Here is a 21373-nt window from a genome sequence, read left to right on the forward strand (position 1 = left end):
AAGAGCTCAGCCTACACAGTAAAAATATTAATTACAGTCCTCAAAGGTGACAATTTTACACAAAGTTTAATCATGTTTCTTTGAACTATTTTAAGACCTTTATTACACTATGAAATGTCTTTTTTGACGTGTGGAATTCCTTGCTGGTTATAATTCTCAATAAGACAGATTTTGGAATATGACATCTGAGTCAATCAATTGCAAGAATTTGCATATATACATATACATGTGTGAGATATGAAGTGCAACACTGTGGCCTGACATAGAGGTCAAAACAAGAGATGTGCGCAGTCATACTGTTTTATATTACATGTTAAGTCATTTTATTTCTACTTTTGACACTGGTGTGCCAAACACTAAGCATTTTTTTAGATATACTAAGATTTTATATCATATAAGTACATATCATATATCTGTGTATATTATATATGTATTTTTCTTGCCCCCACCCCCATCCCCCCGCTACCCCCACCTCACCCCAATCAGTGTAATCTTCTCCAGCCCTACAACCCTTCCAGATATCTTGCTCCTCTAATTCCGGCCTCTTGAGCATTCCTGATTTTAAATTGCTCTCCCATTGGTGGTCCTGCCTTCAGCTGCCTGGGCCCTAAGTTCTGGATTTCCCTTCCGAAACCTCTCCGCCCCTCTACCTTACTTTCCTCCTTTAAGACACTCCTTAGAACCTACCACTTTAGCCAAGCTTTCGGCCACCTGCCCTAATATCTCCTACATGACTTGGTATCAAATTTTTGCTTTTTAACACTTATGTGAAGCACCTTGGGATGTTTTATGATGCTAAAAGTGTAATAAGCTGTTGTTGTGAAACATTTGTGCTGAGTGCATGTCTACCAACCCTGAGAGTGTCAAAATTATATATAAAAGAGAAAAAAGCTAGTCAGATCCTGCTGTTTTCTTTTTTGACCCTGGCAACCTGGGCTTTCCTCTAGAGCAGGATCTAGGGATTGTTAAGCAGCTACCAATTTATCAAACCTTTCCTTAACAATTAACCCATAAATCGATTTTAAGATGTGCTTATTTAGATTACTTTGCCCTTGGGGAAAATGAGGCAGTTGCTTCATATCTCCCCCTTCAGGGGAGGCCAGCTTAAACGCAGCACCATATTAGAAGCTAAACATCACAACTGTGTTCTGTAGTCCAAACTACCTGTGAGTAATGTATATTTGTACAGCCAACCTGTGAGGTTGCTCAGGGTGAATCAGGGAATAATCGCTACCACATGACGTCTGAAGGATAATGGCTAAAGTGTGACAGGACATCCGACAGGCAGTGCGCATGTCAAAATGTAAGGGTTTTTAACACAGGAAAAGATTAATTAGTTGACGATAGAAATTGATACTAAATTACCAATGCATAACCAACTTTCTGATAGGTATAGAGTTCTTGATTAAAAACTGTAAGGTTCTGGAAGATTAAAGTCTGGAATATAAGCTCAAAGTTTTATTTTCTAACACACAGATGTTCCTCTCCCTGTCCTTAACAGACTACTTCATTGATGTCATATATTGAATTACAACCATATCTTTTCTGCTCAGTCCATTACGTCACTGGGTAAAATGCCAATAAGACAGATGGAGCACATTTTGACAATAACATTTAAAGGGCAGTTTATACTGGATTTTGGGCCATGACACAATAAACCTGAACTCTCAAGGCTGGCAAGGAGGTGGGAGGAAATAAAATCATCCAGTCATAGCTTCACAATGCTCTCCAGTATTTAATGGAAAATGAGGATGTGAAGCCATCAGGCGAGGACAGAACTGGGTTCAGTTCTGATGGCATTTGAGTTCTGTTAGGTCACTTCACCAAAATGAAAAAGAAAAGTCGTTTTAGGAGAGATGCCAGAGGGTAGCCAGCAACGTGGTGCCTGACCCTGGGAAAAATCTGCATCTTGAGCAGAGGAGGGCCTTTGGAGAAAGGCTGAGGGGCAGGCTAGGAAAGAGGAAAAAGATACACTTTCGAGCAGCATCAAATGAAAGTCAAATCTTGCAGTGTACGTGGTGGGCCTACTTTGTATGCTTCACTCGTTACTAATAAAACAAGCATTCTCTTCCAAGGAGGTTTCAACTGTGAGGCCTTGAAACTCCACTCTGCAACTCTTGACCTGTTCAGGGTGGAAGGATGGATGTGCCAGTCTCTGTCAGACTGCAGCCTCCCTGCCGTAGATTGCTAGAATGATCGAAGTCCAGTATGGCCCATTAGGGCAGGCCGGAGAAAAATTCTCATCTCAGATCCCTGCCTATGTCTGGAGAACATTCACTTAATTTACCTTAGGAAGGACGGAAGACTCTCAGATCTGCTGATCACTAAAGGACACCTAATGTTCTTCCTTACTGTAGTGCAGTTGGGATTGCTTTAGTCCTAGAAGGATAAGGGCAGTAGATAGATGGGAACACCACCACCTAGAAACTTCCTTTCAAGTCACTCACCATCCTGACTTGGAAATATATCGCCATTCCTTCACTGTCACTGGATCAAAATCCTGGAACTCCCTTCCTAACAGCACTCTGAGTGTACCTACACCACATGGACTGCAGCGGTTCAAGAAGGCAGCTCACCACCACCTTCTCAAGGGCAACTAGGGATAGGCAATAAATACTGGCCCAGCCAGCGAAGCCCACATCCCATGAATTAATTTTAAAAAAGTTGCCCCAATAGGAAGCAAGAGACTTCTACCCTTAATCATTCTCATCATGAAAGTTCTAAAAATCCAACAGTTACATGAAGCTGTAATTAACATGAACCTACTTCTGGTTTGGTCTTGTCCAATTTCATCACTTTTTCCCCCAATAAAACTTTCTTGGCATCTCAAAGTACAAATTGTAAAAATGACTGAACAGGACACACAATGTTCCAGGACAAATTGTTCTCACTGTTATAAATATGCTTCAGCTGATTATTAAAATATTTTTGTTGAAGTAGAGTGTGCTAATGATATCACTGGAGGTTTTGTCTTGGCAGGGTATTGAAAACTGTGCTATCCTGAAGTTCAGGATTTGACCCTGTGAGTGATTATCGAGTTAGTGCCTGACACCCAGCCTCCCCGACCCCAAACCCCCAAAGTCAAGAATGTTCTATTCCAGAAAGCCAGTGATAGAACAGGATAGAACAGGAGCCAATCTTTCCACACTTTTATGTTTATTTACAGAGTTACATGCTAGCATACAACTCCTAACCCAATAACCACTGTTGCTGCCTGTGTTTATATATAAGGGCACAGGTGAATCCCCAGTTAAAGCTCACTACTTGCCTACAATTAATCAGAACATTCATAAAATTAAAAAAGAGCAATCACTGACCAAAAAAGTCCAACCACTAACTAAAATGGACAGATGTTCATCTCTTGAACTCAGCCCAAACTGATACTATGAAAGTCTACTTTGTTGGCTTATAAGGATGTTAAGTTTAGACAGTCTCATTCTAGCTCCTAACGGGCATGAGGTTATTGCATAAAACTGCCTGTGCTTCAACATTCATTCGGACTCACTTTGAATAGTAGGTTTGGGAAGTGGCAAGGAATGCCACATTGGTACAGTAGAAGGTGCTCTTCTGAGGTTGGTATGGAGGTACATTGTTGGGACAGAGTAGAGGGGACTTTACTCTGCATCTAACTGTGGCATGTCTGGTCAGGTTACGGTTGCTTGATACTGGCACTGGGGTGCCTTAATTGTTCCAGTTCAGAGCACTTCAAGTGCTCACCTTAAACCAGTATAAGATTCACCATATCAGATAAAATGAACAGATGCACATAGAGATCAATACTAACTTAAGTCTCGATAGTGAGAATCCTCTGAAATATCAATAACTATCAAAGTAAAACTTAGCAAGGTGAGATATTTAAAAATATATAATATATATGAAGAGACATTGGGGCAATTCCAGTGCCAGAATTTTACGCTGAATGAGGGAGCCCTATCCGAACATATGTGAAATTGCGTATAATGACGTCAGGCATGCGTCCTGCTGTTATCGTGCATGTGAGCAATATTGAGATTGGCAGGCGTGCGTGGGAGCCGGAACGGTGCTCACCAACAATAAAAGGGCCAATTAATTTAAAACCTTATTGTCCACAATTTTACGTTGCCCTTGTGATTTTGCGCTTGTCACACGGGCAAAGCGGGCAGCCCATTTTTAACAAAACCTCATCCAAGGGCGGGATGAAATGTCCAGGGTGAAATGTAATAAAAATTGATATCTGGGGACTGATGTTTTTTTGAGTTCTGCTGTCAGGTGCTCGAATGTGTTGCATATTTTCGTTTTGGACTGGGCAGCTTTTTATGCAGCTTGCTGCATTTTTTTTCTTGTCATTTAATCTGTCCAGGTCTGCAACTCCCTGAGGCAGCTCCGCAGCAGCTGTCTGCCTTCAGGGAGCTCGCTAGAAGCACCCACCCGCACCCTCACTTTTGTCGGTGCCCGTCCTCTTCCCGTCCCCCCTTCAGTGCGCGTTTCACGCTGGCTGGCTGTTAATTGACCTGCCAGCATGAAATTGTATTCGGGGGCTGATCGTGGGCAGAAGCGTATTTTGCGTCTGCTTCTGGGCACGCCGACTTGGCGCATACACCAAGCAAGAAATTCAAGGCCTGGATTTGGAGTGGGTGGAAGAAGAAAGAGGGGGCAGAAGAAGAAAGAGGGGGCATGATCCAGTTCCCAAAAATATGGGAGGGAGAAATGAGCCCCTTCAGCCAGTGGTTGCATTTATGTCTGTAAGTGTTGCAGACAGGCAGTAATGAGATAATAAAATATTGCTGTATGTTCTGCCATACCTTATCATTTCTTTTTAATAATGTAAACCTAAAAACGCAATTTCACATGGCTGCTGAAGTGTCCTAAGATTTGCTTGAAAAATATGAAAGTTCAAACCTGGGCAAGGGGCCAAGAAAATGAAGCTGGAGAGGATGGATCCTGACTGCAAGTTCAGATTTGGCTTTGTTGGAGATGGAAAGTTTAATACTTATCCCTGACACATTATAACGTGTGGAGAAAAATAGGTATGTGCTTTAAAAATTAGACCTTTAGTGTACAATTTACATAAGTATGAAAGACTCATGCAAAATAAAAGGCTGCCCAGTTGAAAACAAAAATATATGGTGTATTCAACCCTCCCTACATAGTTGTCTTCGACATCCTTGAAGTGAACCAGCCACAATAGGGGGCAAATGACACAAGGATTTTCAAATTCAATGGTAAACATGTTCCTTTTTTACTGCCTTGCACCAGGTGCAAGCCTGATTAAGATTTCAGGAGACCTGTCCCTTGCTCAGTCCTTCATAAGAGCAGTTACTGCTCCATTATCTATAGGTGATGTTCTTGTGCCTTTTCTGCACTCATGAACTTGGCACCAGACAAAGCTGATCACCTGATCGCCAATTCCCATCTAACTGCTAGGTGTCAACAACCTTATCTCAATCGCAATCTTTCTAGCCTTTTTCTATTTTATCAATATTTCTGTTGAAAAAGCTGCTCTAAATCATTCTCTTCGATTTCTCCAAATACATCATCCTAAACATTCTTCCACACTAATCCATCTGTGCATTTTTGAAATCAAGAGTTATCACAGTCACAGGCTCAATCTTTCTGACAGCCTCAAAAACGTAGAACATCATGCATTCCACAGCCTCTCCTTATTCCTAAGATCTACACAATAAAACTCAACTCTGGTGTCACCTAATATTTAGCACTTGATTTGTTTCATCTTCCCTACCTTAGTTGTGCCCTAAACTAAGGGCTCTTATCCCTAGATTTCATGATTGAACAAAACCAAGCTGGGCACGAATACAACTTACAGGCAACAGACTACATAAGGCGTACTCCACTATGTGGCTCCTCACACAGTGCTGCATCTAACACATCTGTCACTGCTCCAGTAATAGACTCAAGTGATGTTGCACGGCACATGAATAACCTGGTACAGTTAGAAGTGGTTTAAGTTCAGCACAAGTTGATGGGATGTATATCTGCTCCCTCTCACTGTTGCAAGGTCCCACAAGAAATGGCTAGTCTAGTGAATGAACGTCCAGTGGTCAGGGTCATTAGTAATCCTGAGACACAAAGTTAATTAGTAATCTTATGGTAAAGAATCTTCAAGGGAAGAGTGATCATAAAATGATAGCGAGTGATGTGGTTGGGTCCAAAGCTAGGGTGTTAAATTTAAATTTAAACAAAGCCAATTACTGAGGTCAGAGCAGCAAGTTGGCTGAGGTCATTGGGAAATTAGATTAAAAAATAGGATGGTAAATAAGCAATGGTAAACATATAAAGGTATAATTCATAATTCTCAATGATTTTACACTCCCTTGAGGAATACAAGCTCCATTCAAAAAGTGGTCCAACGATGGCTAAGTAGAGAAATTAAGGATAGAATAAAAATAAGTTTACAATGTTGTCAAAAGAGGTAAACCTGAGGATTGGGAAGGGTTTTAAAAATTACCAAAGGATGACCAAGAAATTGATAAAGAGGGAAAAAGTAGAATATAGCATAAACTAGCTAGAAAATTAATGGGACTAAGGGATTAAGGGACATTGGGGTTGAACAGGCAAGTGGAATAAAGTAGTTGAGTTTTGATCTTCTTGAATAGCGGAGCAGGTTCAAAGGGCTGTGAGGCCTATTCCTGCTTCTATTTGTAATGTTCCAATTCCAGAGTTATGGGACAGAAGTGAGTTTGCTCGGAGGGACTTTACCCTACATCCAATCTACAGCTACTTGATGCAGGCAAACAGTGGAAAGATATTCCTAGCAGCAACATCTTGATGAGCACGTAAGCAGGATAGAAGTGATGCGAAAGTGCTGCATTAGCAGGAGATAAAATTACTTAAGCAAAGGCCTACTTGAATGCCCTCCTGTGAACAACTCTTATTAATACATTATAAATGTGTGCTTGAACATGATATTTGAAACATTTTTGTCCTTAGCCTCCTAAAGCCTTCCTGAAATGATTCACATTCTCCATCTGTAGGTTGTTATGTGCCAGAATCCCCACAGTTGTAGGTAATTAAGTGGATCTCTGTGGTAACCAAATTGGAGATTAATGCTGTTTATCGGGTATGATTAAACTCTCTATAGCTCAGAGTGTGAAGTTTAGTTAGATGGAAGGACTTTCATGGTGTTCAGTATTCATCTTATTCTCAGATACCAGCTTCTCCATCACCCAAACACTCACTTCCACTCAGATACCAGCTCCTCCATCATCAATATAGGGCCTGTCCTATTCTCAGCTACCAACAACAACTTGTATTTATATAGTGCCTTTAATGTACTGAAACATCCCATGATGCTTCACAGGACCATTATAAGACAAGGTGTGACACCGAGCTACAACGGAGATATTGGGTCAGATGGCCAAAAGCTTGGTCAAAGAGGTTGGTTTTAAGAAATGTCTTAAAGGTGGAAAGCAAGTTGAGAGGTAGAGAGGTGTAGGGAGCGAATTCTAGAGCTTGGGACCCAGACAACTGAAGGCATGGCTACCAATTAGGTCAATTATAATTAGGAATTCCCAAGAAGCCAAAATTAACGGAGCGCAGATATCACATAAGGTTGCGGGGCTGGAGGAGGTTACAGAGAAAGCTGGGGGGGACCATGGAGGGATTTAAAACAAGGATGAAGATTTTAAAGCCAAGTCGCTGCTTGACCAGGAGACAATGTGGGTCAGTGAGCACAGTGATAGGGAATGGCAGGACTTAATACAAGTTAAGACATGGGCAACAGAGTTTTGGATGACCTCAAGTTTACGGAGGGTAGAATGTGGGAGACCAGCCAGGAGCATGTTGGAATAGTCGAGTCTAGAGCTAACAAAGTCATAGATGAGGGTTTCAGCAGCAGATGTGCTGAGACAGGGGCAAGGTACAGCCATGTTACAAAGATGGAAAAAGGCAGTCTTAGAGATGGCATGAATGCGAGGCTGATGGCTCATCTCAGGATCCAGTGTGACACCAAGATGCAAACAGACTGGCTTAATGTCAGATTGGTGTCAGGGAGGGGGACTGAGCCGGTAGTTAGGGAACGGAGTTTGGAGTGGGGATTGAAAACAATGGAGTGTTTTACTGTCTTTTAGATGAGGTCCTGTCTGCCCTCTCATGTGGCTGTAGAAGATCTCATGTCACCTATGTCCACTGTGCTGTGTATTCCTGTTGTCTCCAACCATAGCCTCTTAAGATTGTCAAACTCTTTAGCATCCTCAGCCTTTGCTTCCTTCAACCATCTACAGGCTTTCAATGCTCAAGCTCGTAAGTGAACCACTGTTTCATTTATCTTTCTCTCCTACTGTTTTCAACCTTGGTGATGTTCTTGCCTTGGCCTGTCATTTTCTCATTAAACAAAAGCTCACTGCTTACGGATGATCAATGGTTAAGCATGTGATGTTCTTAATTTGAGAACAGTCAGGAATTTCCTGGCTTGCAAACCAGAATTTCCTGTGTACAAAGAGTTAGATGGACCAATAATGGGGGGTGGGGGTGCTGTGGTCACACAGATTAATTTGTGCGATCAGCTTCCCCAAGTGGAACATGCAAAGAAAATCCACCTCTATGAAGAATGCAGTGCTGAAGGATTAAGAACCAAAGCAAATGTGATCTTTTCCATTTCAGTTATTGATCAACTATGCGCTGATTACTAATTCTGATGCGGTGTCACACCACAATCACACTCTTGGCTTATATCAAGTAAAAAAATGCAGCTTTTCTCACTAACCTAAAACTTTACAAGAACATAATAAAAAGTTACTGGTGGGAAGAATCCATTTGGTCATTGCAGATTGCCCCACTAGTATTCTAGTTCCCAAGGAATCCAGACTGAGATCCGTTCGCCCTGGAAAACGAACTCACAACGTCAAGACAAATCAGTTTGATTGTCTGTCATATTCCTTACTGGGTGTTGCCTCTGTTTCTGATTCCGTGGGCTAGGTGGTTTGGAAAAGGTTGTTCTTAGCAATGTTAACACATTGGTGGATAAATCCTAAATCTGAACACCAAGATCTTTTACTTCCAGCAATTTGAGATATTTCCAAAGTAACAGAGATATGGATTTAACTTGTTGCGCCTTCCATGCGGTTGTATTTTGAACTTCCCCCAGTCCATAGATCATTGAAAAGGTTCAACAAAATTTGAGCAAAAGGTATGTTTCCTAGTGCTTCTTCATCATTAACTTTTCACTAATTTAGACTTATCTCCTCTTGAGCTACAGACCTAAATAAGTTCATAGCAATATGCTAGACTTGTCTTATCTAACGATAGCATTTAATTATTTATATACCTCTCCCAACCTTTCACCTTCTCGTTTTCCTCACAGTCTTGTATTTTTTCTCATTCTCAGTTCACAGTCTCTCACTGCTGGTCTGGAATACGTGAAAGGAATTTGAGAAGTTAGTTACCTTGTGAAGGCAGAAATTTCGAACACAGAAGGTGGCCAACTCGATGGTGTCCAGCAGAGTCACCTGTATCATTCCGTAGGTCTCTGTTCCTCGGCCGGGCCAGTACTGGTCACATTTCACCTGCACATGGATACAGAACAAAAATAATTGGAGGACTTGCAGATGGCAGGTATAGATACCTGTACAGAGACACTGGCTACAGGCAGCAAGTAGAGGTACCTATAATGGAGAAACCATATACAGGCATTAGTTACAGGTACCTGTACGGAGGGGTACAAGCTGTATCTAGGTCCTGATACAGAGAATGTGTGAACACACAACACCAGAATGGAGGAATGCAGAATTCTGAGAGTCATAGTACTGGAGGAGGCTACAGAGGTAGGGAGGGTGATGCCTTGAAGGCATATTTGAACATGAGAATTTTAAATTTGAGGGCTTGGTGGGCCAAGAATAATGGAGGTCGGTGAGTACAGGTGCACTGTTTCAGTGGGATTTGGTGTGAGTAAGGACACAAGCAGCAGACTTTTGTATGATCTCAAGTTAGTGGAAAATGAAGGCCAGCCAGTCTGAGGCAATCCGTGTCCATATGCAGCAAGTCTTGGGCTGATAAGTGGCAAGTTACATTCATGCCAGTCAAGTATCAGGTAATGACCATCTTAAACATGAGAGAATCCAACCATCTCCCCTTGACATTCAATGGCATTACCATTACTGAATCCCCCACTATCAATATCCTGGGGGGGTCACCATTGACCAGAAACTGACTTGGGCCAGCCATATAAATACTGTGGCTATACAGCAGGTCAGAGGCTAGGAGCCTTGCAACAAGCAACTCACCTCCTGACTTCCCAAAGCCTGTCCATGATCTACAAGGTACAAGTCAGGAGTGTGATGGAGTACTTTCCACTTGCCTGGATAAGTGCAGCTCCAATAACACTCAAGAAGCTCAACACCATCCAGGACAAAGCAACCTGCTTGATTGGTACCCCATCCACCACCTTCAACTTCAGTCCCTCCACCACTGATGCATAGTGGCAGCAGTATGTACCATCTAAAAGATGCATTGCAATATCTCACCAAGACTCCTTCAAACAGCACCTTCTAAACCACAAACTCTGCCACCTAGAAGTGCAAGTACAGCTGAGGCATGGGAGAACCACCACCTGTAGGTTCCCCTCCAAGCCATACACCATCCTGACTTGGAAATATATCGCTGTTCCTTTACTGGGTCAAAATCCTGGAACTCCCTCCCTAACAGCACTATGGGTGTACCTACACCACATGGACTGCAGGGGTTGAAGAAGGCAGCTCACCACCACCTTCTCAAGGGCAATTAGGAATGGGCAATAAATGCTGGCCTAGCCAGCAACGCTCACATCCCATGAATGAATAAAAGGTGAGATAAGCCTGGCTGAGGGCTTCAGCAAAGAATGGCTGGGGTAAGGATGGAAACAGACAATGTTACAGTGGAACCAGTACAGATCTGTAGGTACAAAGAGTATGTTAATACCAGTACACTGAGAAATCTGCAGCAGTAAAACAGTAGCATAGTCAGTGATACAAAATTAAATTAGATAAGATAGTTTAACTTCACTTCTGCCTTGTGTTATATTGTGATAATAGAATAAAAATGTACAGGTTCAAACTACTGAAGGGCAAATTTAGGCAGGAAGAATTTTTTTCACTGTTAATGTAGGCCAGACTGATGGATAGAGTTGAAGAGGTGAAAACCTTTCAATATTTTCAGGATGGGCTTCTGGTCCTTTTTGAATGGTGAGCCACAAAATCATGGACTAGTCTTTCTCATCCATATCTAACTAATGATTGAATAAAAGTATTAAAAAAATCTCCCAAGTGCTGAAACTTGAAATTAAGACAGAACATGCCGGAAACAGACAGCAGGTGCATCAATATCCACGAAGAGAAAAGACAGATTAACCTTTCGAGTAGAGACCCTTGGTCTGATGTGAAATGTTGGCTGTTTTTCCTTCTTCAGGCAGACAGCTCTGCTGTCCACTTCCAGCATTCTGCTTTTATTTGTGACCTGAAACGGCTGTTTCAGGAGGACACAGGTAGCCACATCACATTGTGGGGTTGCTTCAGGAATAAATGGGGGTATTAAGCAACTTCTATCACTCTTATGCTGGACATGGTATCCCCACTGGGGGAACACTGGTCGGCTGCACTTTACACTTGGTAGAGCTGCTCACGGACCCTAGTAGGAAAGTGGTTGCATATGCAGCCATCAATGGGAAGAGGGCGCTATTGCTACAGGCTGGGGCTGTTGTAATGATGTACCAGCAGTCAGTCGATTGAAGCTTTATTTATGTCAAGACCAGGTGCTGTAATCCATAGTAATCAACCCGACACAGAGCAGATTGAGTGGTGTGGTTGCATTTACAGAGTATTTCAGAACTTGCAGTTATATAGAACTGGAGTGCATCGCTCCGAAACATCCCAAAGCAATCCGGCAGAACGAGTTGCTTTGCAGTACACTGCTGCTACTGGGTGATCATTCTGTGATGCATCACTGGGCCCTGACCAAAGTCACCGGTTTCTCTGTTTTTACTGATGTGGGTTGTGGAACAGGTGCTGGCCCAAAGCTCAGTATAGCATCTCATCTGAAAGTTGTGTGGGGACCTAAAGCACAGGGGCGCAGTCTCAGGATAAGGGGTCAGTCATTTAGGACGGAGATGAGGAGAAATTATTTCACTTAAAAGGTTGTGAATCTTTGCAATGCGGATGCATCGCTATTGAATATATTCAAGGCTGGGATAGACAGGTTTTTGATCTTTCTGAGAATCGAGGGATACGGAGAGTGGACAGGAAGGTGAATTTGAGGCAGACGATCAGTCATAATCATATTGAATGGCTCGAGGGGCTGAATAGTCTACTCCTGCTCCCGGGCGGAATTTTATGGTCCCGCCGAAGTCAATGGACTTTTGAATGGCTCGCTGCATTTTATGGCCCCGCCCCTGCTGCAACAGGGCCGTAAAATTCCACCCCATGTTTTTTATGTTCTTACGTCTTTTGAAAGTCCAGGTACACAACATCTACTACACTGGCTTCATCAATCATCTGTTTCTTCATCAAAGAACTTGATCGGGTCAGTCAGATAGGATTTGCCTTTTGCCTCGTTTGCTACATCACGACAGTGACAACGCTTTCAAAAAGTACTTCATTGGCTATAAAGCACTTTCTGATGTCCGGAGATCAAGAAAGGCGCTACAGAAATGCAAATCCTCCTTTAATTATTTCTAATGTTCCTTTCGCTCTCTTTAAAATTGTGCTAGGAGAATCAGGAAAATCCATCCTACCCGGGACTTTTCCTCTAATTTTGTCATCATGACGATGGTTGCGCTCCTCTGCTCCCAAACCATTCTCCAGAAGTCCCCGAAAGTCTCTGGGAGGGGTCCTTGTGTGGCGATGTATGCATTCTGCTTTCGGTAGCCGTCGATGTAGTTTGCATTAATGTAGTCACTGCCTGCGATACCTGTCAGCCAGCAGAGGGAAGGTGTTAAAAAGAATAATGGGTCACATGATGGCTGTGAAGCCTATATAACATTCAGCGGTTCTGCATATCCTCCTGCTCCATTGGTACCTGGGCTTCCATTTAGAGTTACCCCCATCCAGAGTTTGGGCCAGGCATCTGGAAATTTCTAAAAGTTATCAAACAAATGCTTAACAAACGTATTTTAATATTTCAATGGGGCAGATTTAATTTGTGTAAAGCTAATGTGGAACTCACAAGGCAAAGCTGAGGTGAATAGCATAGATGCATTTAGGTAAGTATATAAGGGAGAAAGCAATAGAAGGATATGCAGATAAGGTGAGATGAAGAGGGGGTGGGAACCTCAAGGTGAGATGAAGAAGTGGGGGTGGGGTGGGAACCTCCCCAGTGGAGCATAAACGCAGGGGCTGGCCAGTTGGCCCGAATGGCCTGTTTCGATGCTGTAAAATCTATGTAAGTCAACACTTCCACTAAAATGGCAGGGAGAGAAATTTCAAAAGGAGGACTTTGGTGAAGCTCCTGTATTGGTGTGGCCCACTCCCAACCTGAGCAAGTATCAGATAATTGAAGTTGTCGTGTAATTGCCCTTCCTCCTACACATACTGGCAGCTAGTGAGGCGCCGTGCTGGACCATAGCCTTGCAACGCTATCCCAATCAAGCACTCCTACACTGAGATCTCACGGCTCAGTTTCAGGGCCCAAATGTCTAATTTCCAATTATTTTCACCATTGGCAAATTAAAGAGTGAGAGAGCCTTGCCCATTGTAACCGCAATGGCCGTGTGTCACAATCTACTTGATTGTCATGGCCAGTGGGTAAGGGTCTCTCGTGACCGCGTTAGCCTCGAAAATTACTTCTTGAAACGAAGCTCAGGTTCTTCTCACACCCCCTCCTCAAGCTCTTCCTATGGCTTGGGTTTATCACAAGGTACAGGTTGCGATCAGCAGCTCCACGCTTATTTTCAGGTCTGAGGTATATGTACAGATTATTAACCACGATATTTTGTTATTGAGGGAATTCAGCAGGTGTAAGCAATGAAAGCAGCTATCCAGACTGATTGTGAGCCTCTCAGTGACTGTTTAAAATGCAGTACGAATAGCTGTCAGAATTTTCCGGGGACAAATCCTTGCATGAGACGCTGCCGCACTGCACAACTTCTTCTGTTATCTGTGCTTCAACTCCTACTCTTCATGAATAATAGTACACAACCTGTTACATATGTTGTCTCCTGTGCTGAGTGTGCCATACACCTGTGAGCCCAAAATCTGGGGACATCTTGCAAATTTCTCCCTCGTGAGGGAATCTAGAACCCGGTTTCAAAATTAGGGGTCTCCCATTTAAGATGAAGATGAGGAGAAATTTCTTCTCTCAGGGTGTCCGTTAGTGTTTCGAATTCTCTACCCCAGAGAGCAGTGGAGGCTGGGTCACTGAATATATTCAAGGCTGAGTGAGGCAGATTTTTGATCTGCAAGGGAGTCAATGATCTAGACGAAGGAACTGAGGGCATCCTGGCTAAGTTTGCAGATGATACAAAGATAGGTGGAGGGACAGGTAGTATTGAGGAGGTGGGGAGGCTGCAGAAGGATTTGGACAGGTTAGGAGAATGGGCAAAGAAGTGGCAGATGGAATACAACGTGGGGAAGTGTGAGGTCATGCACTTTGGTAGGAAGAATAGAGGCATAGACTATTTTCTAAATGGGGAGAGAATTCAGAAATCTGGAGTGCAAGGGGACTTGGGAGTCCTAGTCCAGGATTCTCTTAAGGTTAACTTGCAGGTTGAGTCGGAAGGCAAGTGCAATGTTGGCATTTATTTTGAGAGGACTAGAATATAAAAGCAGGGATGTGCTGCTGAGGCTTTATAAGGCTCTGGTCAGACCACATTTAGAATATTGTGAGCAATTTTGGGCCCCGTATCTCAGGAAGGATGTTCTGGCCCTGGAGAGGGTCCAGAGGAGGTTCACGAGAACGATCCCAGGAATGAAAGGCTTAACATATGAGGAATGTTTGAGGACTCTGGGTCTATACTCGATGGAGTTTAGAAGGATGAGGGGGGATCTGATTGAAACTTACAGAATACTGAAAGGTCTGGATAAAGTGGACGTGGGGAAGATGTTTCCATTAGTAGGAGAGACTAGGACCCGAGGGCACAGCCTCAGAGTAAAGGGAAGACCTTTTAGAACAGAGATGAGGAGAAACTTCTTTAGCCAGAGAGTGGTGAATCTATGGAATTCATTGCTACAGAAGGCTGTGGAGGCCAGGTCATTGAGTGTATTTAAGACCGAGATAGGTAGGTTCTTGATTGGTAAGGGGATCAAAGGTTACGGGGAGAAGGCGGGAGAATGGGGTTGAAAAACTTATCAGCCATGATTGAATGGCGGAGCAGACTCAATGGGCCAAATGGCCTAATTTCTGCTCCTATGTCTTATGGTCTTATGGGCAGGCAGGAAAGTGGAGTTAAGGCCACAGTCAAATCAGCTAGAATCTTACTGAATGGTGGAACAGCTTGAGAGGCCAAATGGTCTACTCCTGCTTCTATTTCTTATGATCTTATATCCAAGAGGTGTAGGGTGATGTGATTTAGAGGAAAGGTAGATTGTTCATTAATGTAAACAAGAGCACTGCGTATCACATCATCTACAGAGTCTTAATTTACTTCAGCTATTCCATGTTCTCAGCTAAAAACCTGTCACAGCCTCAGACACATTGGGTTAATTCTGCCTAAAGATTGCCGAACAATTTGTTTGATAGGTCAGCGCTGTCCAGGATTGGCGTAAGAGGTGCCAATGACTGAAATTATGTGCCAATCTTGAAAAGAATTACTAAATCTAATCACAGACTGCTGCTCCCTTCAGTTGTGTTTTTCTCTCAGCCTGTGGCACATACACCAAGCCCTGGCTTCAACCTGTTTTCTATGAGCTCTGTGGTGGTGCACCTCCCAGAATCAATAATGAAGTGCATTGATCATTAATCTTTTAGAAGTGTAGTGCAACAAAAAAAAAAATCTACCGCCAAGCTGGTTCCTTCAAGGATTACAGGAGAATCTTATTGTGCACTTTCTGCTTTCATTTGCACCCTCTTTTTTTTTTACTGCAGATCCAATTTTAACAGGGTTCCCAACCCTGGTTGCACTTGGCACTAAAGGTTTCATCCTGCCTCCAAAGCCCAGCATTACTCCCACCATAAGTCACTCAGCATGTTTATCCATCCATCCTCGCAATGCAGTACCTTCTCATTTTGAAGACAATTGGCTGACTGGATGATTCTTGAGTGTCAAACAAACAACCTTATTCCTATATCCAATATTTTTATAACTTGAGTATTGCTGAAAAAAAGAGACATTTCTAAGCTTTTTCTCTTGCACTCACAAAAATACCAATATAAGGGGAAGACAACAATTTATACTATATGTGAAGAGAGTGCTGATTGGTTGGCAAGTGGCGTTGCCATCGAGAATGCACCACTGATGGTGACTGACAGTTAACTGCCAAGCATTGTTTGAAATTTAAACCAGGCAGCCTGACCCTGATTGGTTAAGGCATTGCCCTGAGGAATTAGTCAGTGAATGGCTGTCAATTATTTTGTTTAGCAGAAACAGGCACAATGCATGTACATGTTCTTTCTGTCTGCAAAGAACAGTGCCCTGTGTATTAGTTCCAGTAGGCACAAATGCATCACACTGAGAGCCCGACTGACAATCTTAAATTGGTTGTCAGTGTAATTCTTAGCACATTGAGGATTATTCAGCAAATGTTGTACAATTGCGGAATCACATCTAATGTTGGCCACTGTATTTTGAGTTTTGCAAGCACTGGCTGGTTGGGTATAGGCTGTACCCTGCCTGTTGCGAACAATGGCTGGGACATGCTGTTTGATACAATCCACCAGTTTTTGGGACATTTGGCCTACATACCTAGCATCGCACTGGCACTGAAATTCATATGTCACATTACTCAATTGTGTGATAGGCAGAATGCCTTTTTGGTTTGATGGCAGCATCCTGTTAGTGGTGAATATCACTCTTTTTGCTATTGCATTATAGCAGCGTGAGACAGCTAGCTTCACCTGTTGCTCAAACTTTTGAGGTACCTTTGAGATGCCTCACATTCAGCAATGGGCACAGCCGTTTACACAGCACAATCACAACTCACATTTTCTTATAGTGAGGGAGTACTGAACTGTTGAACTCTTATGTCTTTCAAATGCGATATTAATCAAGGCTTACCTAAGGTGGACAATAAAGATCCCATGGCACTTTTCAAAGAAAAGGACTTCTCCCAGTGTCCTTGTCAACATCTCTCCCTCATAAAACCCCAGGCCTAGGAATCCCATCTCCTGACTTTCTCTCTCCCTCTCTGGTAGTCCCTCGAAGTGAGGAGGATGCTTGCCATTGAGTAAATCCCATGGCAGGAACCAGCCTGTGGAGTCTTTTAACACGGTGAGACTGTTGTGCTGCAGCTCCATCTCCTGACTATGCCCCTCAGAAATGGATGACCTCGTTTTGGGCTGATGGAGGCTAGGTTCCAACAAGGTCATCCCCCAGAAATTGGCAGAGAAAAGCGGGATACGGTTCACCATCAGCTGTCCCCCTCACTCTCAATTCTTCTACCATCCACTCCCACCTCTCTTAAAATGTAAATCCTAAATAAAATAATTTTAATATTTGCATTGAAAAAAAGCGAAACTCGTGCATTTATATAGCACCTTTCATGACCACCAGGCATTTCAAAGCACTTAAGGGCCAATGAAGTGCTTTTGAAGTGTAGTATCTGTTGTAATGTAGGGAATGTGGCAGCCAATTTGCACAGAGCAAATTGCCACTAATGGCAACATGACATATGACCAGATAACTTGTTTGTTTATTTTGTATTTTCACACACACATTTTTTCCCTTTGGGGAATGGTGTTGGAAAGATTAGCATTTTCAATATCAACCTGTTTGAACTATGTTCATGCATGTTCCTTCCATGGTCAGCAAGTTCTGGAGTGGGACTTGAACCCAGGGCTTCTGGATCAGTTGTAGGGGCACTACCTACCGAGCTGCAAGACTTCTCTCTTTTCGCCTGATATTTATTGAGGGATGAATATTGGCCAGGACACTAGGGATAACTTCCCTGCTCTTCTTTGAAATATCGCAATGGGATCTTTTACATCCAGCCGAGCAGGCTAATGGGGCCTCAGATTAACATCTCATCTGAAAGACAGCAGCTCCAACAGTGCGGTGCTCCCTCAGTACTGCACTTGGAGTATCAGTGCAGAGTTTTGTGTTCAAACCCACAAAAATGTGGGGCTTGAACCCAGGACCATGTGAACTCAGAGGCAAGAGTGCTACCAACCGTGCCATAACTGACACTTGTTGAGATGATACTAGGTTGCTCTGAAGTGCACAAGGTGATTGTAAAGAGGGAGGACTCACTTTCAGCTAGCGCATGTAACAAATGTTAACTTAACAAACCCCATCTGTGGATGCACACCTTAATATCAACAAATGTTAGGGCAGTCATAATACTTCTAAACGCAAAGGAGTAGGAAACAAACTTTCACATTGGGGCATAAACAATCGCGACCAAATTATCACGTGGATGGCTAGTTGCTTCTGCAAAAATTGGCTGCTGTGTTTTCCTACTGAGCAACAAGCAATTCATTGGCTGTGAATTCTTCTGGGCTTCCTGAGGACACGAAAGGCACCGTGTGAATGCAAGTTCCTTCAGCGAATCCTTTTTTCATTTGTGATTCACCTGACAGGATTGGGCTTAGCTGTGATGTTCCTCCCAGTCAAATAAACTAACAATGGTAAAAACAAAAAACTACTGCGGATGCTGGAAATTCAAAACAAAAACAGAATTACCTGGAAAAACTCAGCAGGTCTGGCAGCATCGGCGGAGAAGAAAAGAGTTGACGTTTCGAGTCCTCATGACCCTTCAGCAGAACTAACAATGGTAACTTTTTAGGCCCAGACGTGATTGAATGGCCACTTGAGTAAGGCACCAGAGAGAGGTTGCTGCCTGTAGGACAGTCCCTCAGGGTCTTTAGGACAGGACAAGAGAAAACTTAGGAGAGAAAGTGAAAAGTAGGGAAACTGAAAAGAAGAAAATAAAACAAAATCCACGTCTTTTTAACCGGGGGAGGGGAGAAAAAGGGAACATCAATTCATATTTGCTCACATATCTTCAGGCCACCCAAACTGCTCTGCATTCTAGATCAGAAAAAGGGCAGCAGTCCGCTGCAACGAGGATCTACAATTCTTCTCTGAAACAAATTTATGTCAAGCATGAATAATGGATAACACTAATGTCCTCAGGCTCGACAGTTTTCAAGGAGTTAATGGACAACCATCGAAGGTCATCCAAAGCCGATATTCGGCCTCCACACCGTAAACGAAAGCCAATTTTAGTCCATGTCATGGCTGAATTGATTGGGGCCTGGTACATTACTATATTGCCCCATAGCATGTTTTTTCACTGGCTGAGTGTTCCAATTTATCATCAGTATTATGATGCACAGCCTGATCCCTACAAGCTTCCTCTGTCATGGCTAAATAATTTCCAAGCTGGGCCCAGATTGGCCATTGGCTATAATTACTTGGGCCTCCAAGACAATCAATTTTGTGACTGACGAAAGGCCCCTCATTACATTTTGCCAGAAAGAAACAGCATAAATCACGGAAAAATTAGCTGTGCAATAGATCAGTGAAACTTTAAAAAGACACTCTCTGCTTTTCCGTGCTGTCAGCTTGCCCCTGGACTCTGTGGGAAACTCAGCATTGATTTGTGTTCTTTTCCCCCTCCATTGAATTATTTCTTTTTTTAAAAAAAGGTGACCATCATATTTCAGCAATGGCAAAGTAGATTAACAGGATACTGTTGATATTTTGTAGGATACAAGATGGGCATTGAGTTTGATGGAAAACCATGAAACTGCTAACGCAACTATATGCGCCCTCAGCCCACCCCCCCTTCAAACTCGTGCTGCGTTTGTGTGTGGAATGGGCTGGGGGCGGGGGGGATGTGTCGTGCCCAGGGCTCTTTCCATAGTGCCTCTATGTGAATGAACTGGTGTTGCTATGAGTGGGCAGCAAGGTCTACTATTTTGTGCACACATCCACAAGTTGGTATGCTGGAAGGCCTGAGCAGGGACAGACAGGCAAACCTGTTTTTACAGCAAGCTCATCAGAAAGCACAGTTACCAGCACCATTGTGGTGGAGGAACTTCTCCAATCAGCATCTGTAATGATGCTGTTCATCTGAACAGGTTCACTATGTTGCTGCAGAGTGACCTCAGCATTCCTCGCACCACCCCCCCCACCACCCCCCCACCACCCCCACCCTCCTTGGCAGTACAAATTTATAATTGTGCCACTACTAGTGTACATACAGTATAATCTAGCTTGCACCTTAGAAGGAACCCGTGCTCATTTAAACCCAATGGGTTTGAGCTTTTTGTTTAAATGTATTCTTTTGCAGAATATGGGCATCGCTGGGTGGGCCAGCATTTGTTGCTCATCCCAAATTGCTCGAGAAGTTGGTGTTGAGCCGTCTTCTTGATCCACTGTAGGTCCATAGCTTGCTGGAACAAAAATGGGTGTGTTCACAAAGCAGACTGTTACCAATGCACAATTCTGATGCACATTGATAATCAATGCACAACGCACCGCTCTGAAGAAGGGTCATACAAACTCAAAATGTTAACTCCGTTTCTCTCTCCGCAGATGCTGTCAGGCTTGCTGAGCTTTTCCAGCATTTTCTGTTTTTATTTCAGATTTCCAGCATCTGCAGTATGCTGCTTTTATGTTATCAATGCACAAATTGCTAATTCAGTTCAGGGGATTATGAGCTGGATTTTTAGTTATGAATCTTCAGAACTCAGTGAATAATTCATGCCGCTCCTTGGTCTGCCTCATACAAACGGCAGCTCAGCATCAGCCTCCCTATTAAATTCAAGAAGTTGTTGGGTTTTCACATTAAACTTGCCATGGAATGTTGAGCCGAGTGATTAAGAGCATAAGCCCCCTTTTAACAATGTCATAATTATTAACGCAATGCCAGTCAACCTCCCCTGCCCAGATGGGAACAATTTAAAGTGTTCAATTGCCTCCAGTGTGTAATCAACTGTTCTGCAGATCTTAAAAATTTTAATATTTTTTCTTACTTTTCTTTAATTTTTTCATCTCGTTCTTAATCCAAACTTTATTTCTCCTTCTGTACCTGATTTGACTCTAATTTACCCTATTTCTCAATCCTCCTTTGTTTCTTTCTCAAACTATAAATCTCATTAGTTAAGGAGACGTTCACCCGGCCCCAGATGCCTCAGTGCTCTCGCCGTCCAGTTATCAGCTCACGTTTCCGGCAAGTTACAGAGCAAAAATGTTTTTGAGCTGAAGGGTGCGGAGAAGAGTCTCATTAACCAGGCCCTTCACAAGGTGCTCCACTCCAGCAAAGTGCAGCCCTTTATTTCCATTCACTCCTAGGTGGCATGGGCCTACTTC

The 21373-nt window shown here is 43.1% G+C and overlaps 1 protein-coding gene across 1 annotated transcript in view; it reads right to left on the reverse strand.

The window, feature by feature from the left end:
- Window positions 1-21373, reverse strand: part of LOC144688768 (receptor-type tyrosine-protein phosphatase delta-like) — a 455185-nt gene that overhangs the window by 47419 nt on the left and 386393 nt on the right. Inside the window, exons 26-27 of the mRNA XM_078555681.1 lie at window positions 12698-12873; window positions 9381-9500 (exon numbers count right to left, since the gene is read on the reverse strand). Coding sequence (XP_078411807.1) covers window positions 9381-9500; window positions 12698-12873 — 296 coding nt within the window. The remainder of the gene's footprint in view (window positions 1-9380; window positions 9501-12697; window positions 12874-21373) is intronic.

This window comes from Cetorhinus maximus, chromosome 13 (genome assembly GCF_964194155.1).
Source record: "Cetorhinus maximus chromosome 13, sCetMax3.hap1.1, whole genome shotgun sequence".
Classification (NCBI taxonomy): domain Eukaryota; kingdom Metazoa; phylum Chordata; class Chondrichthyes; order Lamniformes; family Cetorhinidae; genus Cetorhinus; species Cetorhinus maximus.